This window comes from Tamandua tetradactyla, chromosome 17 (assembly GCF_023851605.1).
Source record: "Tamandua tetradactyla isolate mTamTet1 chromosome 17, mTamTet1.pri, whole genome shotgun sequence".
NCBI classification, from domain to species: Eukaryota; Metazoa; Chordata; class Mammalia; order Pilosa; family Myrmecophagidae; genus Tamandua; species Tamandua tetradactyla.
The window spans coordinates 15,472,579-15,483,830 of NC_135343.1; the positions used below are offsets into that span (position 1 = coordinate 15,472,579).

Here is an 11,252-nt window from a genome sequence, read left to right on the forward strand (position 1 = left end):
TACCAGAATCTGCCCCAGTGGCCCTGCTCTGATGGGTTGAAGTAAATTTTTATGGTGACTATATTAGGGAGAGGGGAAAATGAGTGATCTAAGGTTTATACTTTGATAAATGTCATCTGTTTTATTAATAGAGTCTATAATATTTTAATCAAAGCAGTCATTTGAAGTAAAACTTCCAATTTTAGGTTCGCCTCCAATTCCTGATAATGACATTGGAAAATTTCATGCTCATTCACCAATGGAGCTGTGGAAAAAAGTGTATGAAAAGCTCTTTCCACCAAAGGTATATATTCCTAATTCTTTAAAAAAAATTTTTTTTTCATTGTAAAATATAACATGCATACAAAGCAAAGAAAGAAAATAGCAATAATTTCCAAAGGACACTTCAGCAAGCAGCCACAGCACAGATCCCATAGTTTGTCATGGGCCACTGTTCCACCATCTGAGATCCCCCCTCTTCCAGCTGCTCCAAAACACTGGCACCCAGGAGGAGCACCAGCACACTGATCCAGCAGCCCCATTCATCTGCCAAGTCCCATCCTCCCTGCTATACCTCCTTCCTCCCCCCACCCCCTCCCATCCCACAGGTACCTGTGGACAATGCCCATTCTCACCTTCCCATGCTGAGAGGGGGTGTCCACACCATGGAACATATTCCTAGTTCTTCTTTTTTGGGGGGGGGGGGGGGTGCGGGGTGCATGGTCTAGGAATCGAGCCCAGGTCTCCTACATGAAAGACAAGCATTCTACCACTGAACCACCCATGCACCCTCCTAATTCTTTTAAAACAATAAATTTTTTGTACTATTCAACAGCTATCAGGAAATGTTCCAAAGGGACTTTTGTATAATTTTATTTTCATATTTCATGCTCAAAAATCAATTAAGCAAACATTCACCAAAGACCTAATGTGCGCAAGACACTATAGGGATTAAGAGTTGAGTAAGATGTAATTCCTGCTCCACTTTCAGACAGAGCTCTCTGGGTGTTGGAAGTGAGAGAGACAGCATCAGAAAGGGGAGAGAGGAAAGAGGACATGGGGACTTTGAGACGGCCCTCACAGGTAGTGATAGAGGCTCCAAGGATCACAGAGCACCTTCAAGGCCAGGTTCAGCAACCGGAACTTGATTTTGTCAGGCAGACTGTAGCTATTGAAGATTTGGGAGCATGGGCATGAAGTGATTTGAAAAACTGTCATTTCAGAGTATCAACTCATTAAAAGATGCCAGAGACCCTGCACGAGACCCTCAATATGCTGAAAGTGAAGTTGATGAAATGAGAGTTCAAAAGGATCAGGTATTATCCTAAACATATCCTCTATTTCATCTGTATTTCTATCACAAAAATAGCTTTGGAATTCATAGATTTTCCTTAATTTATTTACTTAGGGTTGCTTTGTTTTTACTTTTAAAATTATTTAATTAGTACTTCTTCACTAAAGAAAAAAATTAAAATTCTGATACATATACAGAATAAAACCCACCTCCAGGCTTGACTTAATATTCACGTGTCCTTTTTAACTTTTCCAATTTATTTTATCTTAAAGATGAGTAGTGATTCTTACCTTGCTGCTGGGGAGACACTTCCATAATATTATTTTGTTGGCAAGATTATTGAGAGGGTTTACCATCAGATATACCCAACCTTTTCTTGTACCAGAAAACCTGTCTTGTCCAATTTAGGGCCACCCAGTCTGAGAGCACACACACACAGCTGATGGAATCCAGAATCTCTCAGGGAAGAGACAAAAAGTGGGACTCTGCCATTCCATATAGTCTCTTATAGCCCTGTTTCTGGCCCACAAGTCTGACGTAAGAATGCAAAAGCCATTGAATTCATCATGTCCCAAATAGATTTTCTCAGATCTCCATTTAGTTTGATAAAATGAGACATTGTGTGGAATCTTTATCTGAGAAAGGTCATATCCAGTGAGCACTGCAGATAGAAAACCCTGAGAGCCTCTTGGGCAGAATTTGCAGAGCTGTGAGATGTGGGCAGTCATGTGGTGCCAGGGTAACCCAAAGGCTGTGCCCTGGGAGCAGTGATTTTTCCCTCAGCACCAGACTTTCACTTTCAGGGACACTAGAATAAGTAAGAACTTGAATAGAATTCTAGTAAAACATTTTCTTTAAACATAGTCCAAAAGCCAAAGAATTGCATGGATACAGAGGACATTTGAAAAATATACCACGAATATTTCCAGGGTTTTGCCCCTGTTGCCAGATGAGAAGCATGCCAAAGAAACAGTAAAGTGACCTCATGTAACCCTTAGCGTGTGTGCAGCTTGGCTGTAGAGATTAGCGGAAAGTCATTCCTGAATTAAAATGTATCTAGAAGTCAATAATTAACTGCCATTGTTGATAAGACTATCTTTATATTGCATAGTGATCACTTCAAGTTAACATAAATATTATTAAAGGATTGAGCATAATGGGTTTTCCTACGATCCATCTTCCCTGACTTAAAATCATAGGAATTTTAGTGGAACTGGAAAGCAAACCCATAGTTCCTATATCATTCTTCACCAACTCTTGTCCCTCATTGCTAACTGGTGACTGATTGCTGTGATCCCTTGACTGAAAGGCTTTCTTGACCTACCTGAAAAGCTCTACTATTCTAAATTTGCCTCTAAACCAGTTGCATTAGTGGTGTTTCAATAGATGAATTACACAGACTTCAGTTTGCTCATGTAGTTCAATACCTTAAACATCATTTTATGCTTCTGCTTTAAAGGTACCCTAATGATTCCCAGTTGATGCTCAGTTATTTTTACTTGATATCCAAATGCATATTTCAAATTCTAATTTCCAAAATTTTTCATTTGTATATTATTTTGTTGTTCCCAAAGTAGTGAGGGCCTTTAACTTTTAAGCTGCCCTAGGTAAATGAAAATTCTCTATAGACGTAATTTTGAAAGGTTTATATGGATTTCCCACTAAACATTTAAAAATACATTTCATTTTTATATGGGCAAGGTAGTCATTGCCAGTTTTATTAACACAGCTTATAAAAGAACTTACTGCATTAGATGAAAATCTAACCTGTCTTCTGTAGCTCTTTCTTCATACTGCCTACCTATCATTTTTTTTCTTTAAAAATGATCACTGCTTTTTTTTTCAGTGAAAATAGCAATATAATCTTTAGATTTGATTTGATTTGACATTTGGAGGAAAAATAATATTCAGTTAAAAGAAAAGAATAGCTTAACTACTTTTAAGTTTTAAATATCTCAGGGTTTTCCATAATTACACAAGAATGCATCCTTGCTCTAAAAACCAGCCTATAAATGCTTAAAGAAGTCTATACTATGTTCTGTGTCTCCAGACCTTTAACCCAAATAGCTATTTCCAAGTCTTGTACTTCTTGAGAGAAGAGATGACTCCCTGTTTCATTAAAATATAATACAAGGGCCTGTCATTACAGGGCTGCCCTACCCCCAACCCCTCCCAGATATGGGCACAGATGTGATCCTCCCCCGATCCCCATTATTAGGGACCTGAGTAATCACCAGGAATAAAAGAGAACAGGAGCTTCTGGCCTTTAAGCCTTGGTGGGAAAATTCTGGCATGCTGCTTCTAGGATGGAGAGGCTAACTCACCCTGGAATAATGAGTTTCATTACGGCTCTCCAACACTTGCACCTTCAAAAAAAGCCCCAGGTAGCATAGAACCATTAGGTAAGAGTGACGTGCCAATCCCTTGGCCCCAGAACTACATTTAAAAGTAACTTCTGTTAACTAATCTTAGGGGGGACGGGCACCACGCTGCAGTGTTACATAATCTCCTACTTAAAGTCCTTTGTAGTAGAATATTTCTTTTAAGACAGTTAACCAGAAAACATAAAGCATTTATGTTTATGTCATAAAACATTTCTTTTATGATAGCTCTTATCTGTGGGGATTCACATCCCCACACATGCATAGAGAGCCTTGCTATCTGGGAAATGGATTCTTCCCTATCACCTTTCCCAGGATCAACTACCTTTTCTTTTCTCTTTACTTGAATGTCTCCAAGTCTTCTCATTTGCCAGACTTCACATGGGCACCAGAAAATATCTCATCAGTATTTGATATGTTTTGTAAAAATCCTCAGGTTTTAAAGCATATCTGATTTTAAGAGAATGTGAATATGGAAAGCATTTGTTAGACCCTCCTACTTCTTTTCTATATTTTTATTGTCAGGGAAAGTAAAAAAAGAAAAAAAAGTTTGGGTAAGCAATTATTTTTAAGGGCTTCCTGGCCAACCACATGTAAGCCCCAGAATCTCTTTTGAATCCCTAATTGTAAAAATTGACTTGCTTCTAATCTCTAGGCCAATTAAACACACACACACACACACACACACACACACTCTCTCTCTCTCTCTCTCTCTCTCTCTCTCTCTCTCTCTCTCTCTCTCTCTCTCAAATGTTTAGGGAAAAGTGTTATGTCTTTGTTGAAGATGATGTGTTAAGTATGATAAGACAGTTTCTTAGTCCATCTATATTTTAAAACACTAGTGATTTTCTTAACAGTCTGGATGAAAACCCTTCTTGGTTTTACTTTCACTCTTAATGACTCTCCGAAACAGCCACAGAGAAGGGCAGCGTAATGGAAGTCTCCCCCACTTGGTATCCCCCTGAGGCATCACCATATGAGTCCTTGATTCTCCCTCCAGTATGGCCTATGTGACAAGCCCCATTCCTCTCTCAATTTGGTCTGCAGAAGGAGGACACTTTTAGCAAAGAATCTTAGTGGGCTCGTTTTTAAAAATAATTTAGCACTTCCAGTTAAAGGCAAAGTTTGTAACAGCTAATTACGTTCTTTTTTCTTTATGAGTTAACTCTCTGAAACCATAAGTGATAGATAACTGGTGACCTGAATTAACTTCATTAGAAAAATAAGCCAAGCTGTGAAAACTACTTTGGAATTATTACCATGGCAATCCCTCCAAAGCCTGTATACAGTTTTGAAACCTTTAACATTCAAATTTTAATAACTTAAGAGGATAGATATGTTCTAGAAATGAGAATGGAATTTTCTTTTCAGAGCTACTATGCAACTCAGTTATGTTAGCCAAAGGGCAGTGATTACCGTATCTTGCAGTGTAACCACTTTTTGCTTATCTGAAATAATAATATTCTTCATACAGTTATTTAGACATTGAACAACAAGTAGGAAGACAGGAGGCCATACCCTTAGATTATCCTTTTTTGCTTATCAGTTGACACAGGTGAGATTTCTACCCCCACTAAAATTTATCTTTATTTTATGAATTGCAAAGGTAACATATGTACTCACTGTGAACATTTTTTCAAACAATGTGAAAGTATATAAAATAGAAAATGAAAGTGTCCAGCCCTCTCCCCACTTTGCCTTTTTTAACATGGTACATATGACCACTGTTATTTTGTTGGTTACCTGGGCGGAAGCCACATGTGGAAGAATCAGTCCTCACTGGCGTGCATCTAACTTGTCTCCCACTGTGCCGATATACCCAGTGCTACAAAAAAGAGGTTCTGTTTATATCCTCGTGCACTTCTCTTACTATTTCTATGTAATAGAGACCTGATGATAGAATCACTAAGTCAGCAGCTGTATACATTTAAATATTGATATTTTGCTAACATCAACTAGATTTTTGACAATAGCCTAACAGTAAACAATGAAAAATAAGATTTTTAAAAATACTTGATGTATGACAAATACTCTATTTTATTAGTTGGAAGACAATTCATATGCACTAGATAGTATATAATTTTGCCTAAAACTTTAATAAATTAATCTTTAAGTGCTGCTTAGACTGCACAGAAACTGTGAAGACTCTGCATTTCTGGAAAAGAAATCCTAAGTATAATCATTTACAAAATAATTATCAAGATATTTTGAGAATTATAATGCCATAAAAGATATATTGTTATAGCTAAAAAAAAAAAAGATGCTAAGGCAGTTTTAAAGTGCCTACTTTAATTTGCAAAGTTTTGTTTTTGTTTTTTTTAAGTAATATTTTTTTTCAATTTTTTTTTAGGAACTTGAACAGTACAAAAGAAGTTCTTCCAAGTCCTGGAAACAAATTGAGTTTGATTCTTGAACTTAATTCAACATTGTGTATTTATTTCTTCTTTTCCATATATACATGTAAGATTGTTTTTTCAAATAACTATTGTTATAATATCTGAAGAAGGTTAAAATGTATGATTTGTTAAAGGGAAAGCTGAACTTTTGTATTTAATTTAAAATAAAGTAATTTGAAGTTTTAGGGAAAAAATTGTGTAATAGGATTTAAAATTTAACATTTAATATTTAAAATGTAATTTGAAGTTCTTTGGAAAAAATTGTGTAATAACATCATATTTTAAAAAAATAAGAGAATCTTCTACTTACTATCTCTAATATGTTTAAATAATATGTACTCAGTTCAGCATTTCTAAGTTTCCTGCTTATTATTTTTGAGGAATATAAGAGGAAGCGTGTTTGGTAATAGCTGAAACGTTCACAGTAAATGCGTCCTTCTGTAAGGATTCTCATCTGTGGTTGTTGGAAGGCTTAAATGGGCTCACTTTCACGGGTGCGATGATCTTATTCTAACACTGCAATACAGGAAGCACTTGAAATATTTATTTAATACGTGCATTCTTCAGTCCCCACACCCAGAGAATTGAAATCAGTGGGCCTGAAATGGGGCTCAGTAACCTGCATTTTCAGTTAACAGAGTGTATTGGTATCACTTTTTGAATGACAAGCAAATTTAAGGAGACTTCTTAGCAATAAGCAGACCAAAGCTTCATGAGTTGGTGATAAGCAGAATCTGTCTTCAAAGTGGGGTAACCTTTAAGAAACCTTCCAGTCCTGTAGATTTGTGTGCCGACTGGCCAGCTCATTACTGCCATTAACCAGGAAAGTCAGTCATTTGTGTTCTTCCATTTCCACATATTAAATATGGTACAGAGAGCATTGGTTTTTTTTTTATTTAAACATAACCACATACAAACACAAACATTCTTATCATATGATCATTCCATTCTTGATATATAATCAGTAACTCACAGTATCATCGCATAGTTGTATATTCATCATCATGATCATTTCTTAGAACATTTGCATCAATTCAGAAAAAGAAATAAAAAGAAAATAGAAAAAAATTCCTATGTGCCATACCCCTAACCCCTCCCTTTCATTGATCACTAGCATTTCAATCTACTAAATTTATTTTAACATTTATTCCCCCTATTATTTATTAATATTTAATCCATATGTTTTACTCATCTGTTGATAAGGTAGATAAAAGGAGCATCAGACACAAGGTTTTCACAATCACACAGTCACATTGTGAAAGCTGTATCATTATACAATCATCTTCAAGAAACATGGCTACTGGAACGCAGCTCTGCATTTTCAGGCTGTTCCCTCCAGCCTCTCCATTACACCTTAAATAAAAAGGTAATATCTATATAATGTATAAGAATAACCTCCAGGATAACTTCTCAACTCTAGAATCTCTCAGCCATTGGCATTTTATTTTGTCTCATTTTGCTCTTCCCCCTTTTGGTGGAGAAGGTTTTCTCAATCTCTTGATGCTGAGTACCAACCAGCTCATTCTAGGATTTCTGTCCCACATTCCTGGGAAGGTCCACACCCCTGGGAGTCATGTCCCATGTAGAAAGGGGCAGGGCAGTGTGTTGCTTGTCATATTGGCTGAGAGAGAGAGGCCATATCTGAGCAACAAAAGAGGTTCTGTTGGGGTAACTCTTAGGCCTAATTTTAAGTAGGCTTAGCCTATCCTTTGCAGGGTTAAATTTCATAGGTACAAACCCCAAGATTGGGGGCTCAGCATATTGCTTTGGTTGTCCCCAGTGCTTGTGAGAATATCAAGAATTCTCCACTTGGGTCTGATGCTCCTTTTATCTACCTTATCAACAGACGAGTAAAACATAGGGAATAAAAATAAATAATAGGGGAAACAAATGTTAAAATGAATTTAGATTGAAATGCTAGTGATCAGTGAAAGGGAGGGGTAAGGGGTATAGTATGTATGAATTTTTTTCTGTTATCTTTTTATTTTTTTCTGAATTGATGCAAATGTTCTAAGAAATGATCATGATGAATATGCAATTATGTGATGATATTGTGAATTACTGATTATATATGTAGAACAGAATGATCATAAGAATGTTTGTGTTTGTTTGCTGTTATTTTTTTTTTAATTTAAAAATTAATAAAAAAAAAAGAATTCTGCACTTGGAGAAATAGAATTTTTCCCCTTTCTCACCATTCCCCCAAAGGGACTTTGCACATGCTTTTTCATTCACTGTTCAAATCACTCTGGGGTTTATCAGGACATTGGAGAACATTGGTTTTAATTTGAACAAGCAAGGTGATTTAGTGTGAATTAATGTAAATCACACCCCTATTTGTTTGTAAAGTTTATAGGTCATGATATTTATATATGCCTGAAAATTTCCTATAGTTTTTTTAATAGAAAAATTAAAAGTACTGTAATCTCACTAAAACATCTATGTTATGGCCAAGTCTATTCTAGATAGTGTTGCATCAAGATTTTGTATGGTGTTACATATTAGGGAATCAACGTAATAATGAAACATATCCTAATGGGATTATATTAATATATTTCACATTTATATTAATGTGAAAGTGTACTGTATGTAAAATGTTCATATTAATATGAAAAGTGTACTATAAAAAAATATATTTATGGGGCTGTGCAATGGTGGTTCAGTGGCAGAATTCTCACCTGCCATGCTAGAGACCCAGGTTCGATTCCCAGAGCCTGCCTGTGCCCCCCCAAAAAATCAATAACAATATATATTTATGGTCTATCTGTGATAGCTATATTATTGATTGGTAGCATGCTGATTAATGATATAGCCATATCTCTCAAAATAAATATTTTGTTTTTTCTAGAAATTTAGCCTTAATATGAAAATGTAGGCGAGAGTAAAAGAGTACTTTTGCTTTCTTCCACCCTTTTTCTCTTTCTTTGATAAGCATTACTTATGAGAAAACACGTTAGATTCTGGGTAAGCTGGTAACTTAAGCAGATTTGTCTTTGGACCTCTCCTACTGGTGGTGATGAAGCATAGGGCATCCCAGGGGCTGAGACTGGATTGAAGAGATCCAAGGCCATTAACAGCCAGATTGCCTTGTGCCTCAAAAAACCTTACATGACACAGTCAAAAAAACATGAAAAATCACCCCTGCTCCCAAGAGTAAATGAACTGTCCACCATCGCAGCACTATGAATTTCATTTGAACATTCGCTGACGTTCCATTATAATTAGAGCTGCGAAGAATGGTAAGGCAGCTGTTCTGATGGTATAGCAAATGAGCTGCAGAAGCGCAGGAATCAGGGCTGCTTCTGCAACATGCAGAAGGTGGAAGCGCCACCATCATTTCCTTCACATGTTCAATATGATCTTGATTGATACAAAAGTAAGACCAATCTCTGGCCTAAGAACCTTACAGAGACAAGCAAAAAAATAAATATATATTTTGGACAAAGAACCTCAGATGTATGCTCTGAGATTTATTTAGTATATATAAGGAAGATAAAAGGGTTAGCTGCCTGAGATGTACCTTCAGTAGAAATCCTACTGTAATATCCCAGTATAGGGAGTACTGCACGGAATCAGAAAATTCCTAGCCCTGACTTCCACTAACTAGAGCTATGACTTTGATCAGTTTGGTTCAGCATTGGACTCCGTTATACCACATCCCCAGCTTCAAATAAGCAAATTTACTAACCCCAAGAACACGAAGATTGATGAGTGGTATCTGAGTGTATGGCAAGCTATCTGATTAACATAATGAAATAAGACTTCATAAACCATCTGCAGCACACGTGGCCCCACATGTCTTCATGGAACCTCAGTCTTAGGAGTAGACAAGTGCCCTGACTCTTGCTGTGAAGAAAGACCGCCCTTTAAATTAATAGTAACCATTATGACCTCAGAAACATCCTGCCTTGGTGGGAAGAAACAGCCTATTCCACAATACTAACAGGATTTTCTTACACATCAGTGTCCATTTTTGACTCAAGACACAGCTGTCACATGTTGAACACCATCATGTGTTTCTAAGGTGGTATCACTAACATTTTAGCTTGAAGTCATAGGCTATGTCAATTTTCCAAATGTTTTTGAGCTAGAATGAAATTCATCTGCATTTGAATAGTAGAAAATGTTTCCAATTACATTGTACACCCATATCTTTGGTAAATTGAAATCAGTGCTTTCAAAAGAGGTTCCTGTGGGACTCTCTTTGAACTAATAGATTATCATCTCCAGAATTGTCTATAACTGATGTGACATATATAATCTGTAAGGCATTATGTAACTATTATACCATAATCATCAGTTGTCAAAGACCTTTTATAAAAATTGACAATACTATTCTGTAATTTACCAATGTCTCCAGATCTTTAAATTCTGTTCTAAGAAATAGAATTTTACTGTGGCTTCCTTAATGACATGAGCTTTCCTAATATAATATAAGACATTTCACATGCTATAATTTATCATTCTTTCCAAGTTAGGTCACAGTAACTGAACAAGTTCATGTACTCTCTAAGATATTCAGACTCAAAGTTACTATGGTAACACTGAAACCGTTCAGTTTCATTTCAGACTCGTGCATGAATTATTTAAAGATCAGTCAGAAAGATAATCAGTCTTTGAGTACAGGACCCACTTTTAAAAATCTGTATAAATCATTTAATCACTAAAAATATGTAATATAGATGCCTGTATTTAGTAGCATGCTTTCTCTTTACAATCCAAGCACATGAATTCCTAGTAACCCTGTTCTTAATATAAATGTTGTACCAGTTGGATATATTTTCTATATGGATTTTAAATAACAGCTGCTCTCCAACCTAAAAGATATCATTTCTCAGTACATACACTTTGTCTAGTAACACTTACTTTTAAGCTTATAAGTAATCTAAGTTGAACATGAAAAATATCAAACTGATATTTTAAAACATCACCAGAGGTTTGACTGGTGTGCTGTGTTCTTAATTCAGCCCATCCCTATGGTTTTGTCCTTAAAAACTGACCCCCCAAAAAATCAGTGGGTGTTCTGTAGGAAGGTTCATTGAATCCACTCAGTATCCTGCTGTGATCAGGGGACCCCTGCATGTGGACATGTGCCCAGAACTAGGGCTCCTTAACGATTATGAAAGCATTCTTACCCAGTACTGCAGGACGCTATGCTTTAGTCAAACCAATAACTCTCTTTTCTGTTACTTATAGTCAATA

General features: G+C 36.2%; 1 protein-coding gene and 1 long non-coding RNA gene across 4 annotated transcripts in view; one reads left to right on the plus strand and one right to left on the minus strand.

The window, feature by feature from the left end:
- DYNC2LI1 (dynein cytoplasmic 2 light intermediate chain 1) overlaps window positions 1-6,988 on the plus strand; it is a 41,389-nt gene extending 34,401 nt beyond the window's left edge. Inside the window, exons 11-13 of the mRNA XM_077134112.1 lie at window positions 186-283; window positions 1,203-1,295; window positions 6,005-6,988. Of these exons, the coding sequence (XP_076990227.1) occupies window positions 186-283; window positions 1,203-1,295; window positions 6,005-6,067 (254 nt within the window). The 3' untranslated portion in view covers window positions 6,068-6,988. The remainder of the gene's footprint in view (window positions 1-185; window positions 284-1,202; window positions 1,296-6,004) is intronic.
- Window positions 1-9,903, minus strand: part of LOC143660760 (uncharacterized) — a 107,606-nt gene extending 97,703 nt beyond the window's left edge. For all 3 annotated transcript variants that reach the window (XR_013164236.1, XR_013164235.1, XR_013164237.1), the window contains exons 1-2: window positions 9,739-9,903; window positions 5,398-5,479 (exon numbers count right to left, since the gene is read on the minus strand). This is a non-coding gene — a long non-coding RNA (uncharacterized LOC143660760). The remainder of the gene's footprint in view (window positions 1-5,397; window positions 5,480-9,738) is intronic.
- Window positions 9,904-11,252: the final 1,349 nt, after the last annotated feature.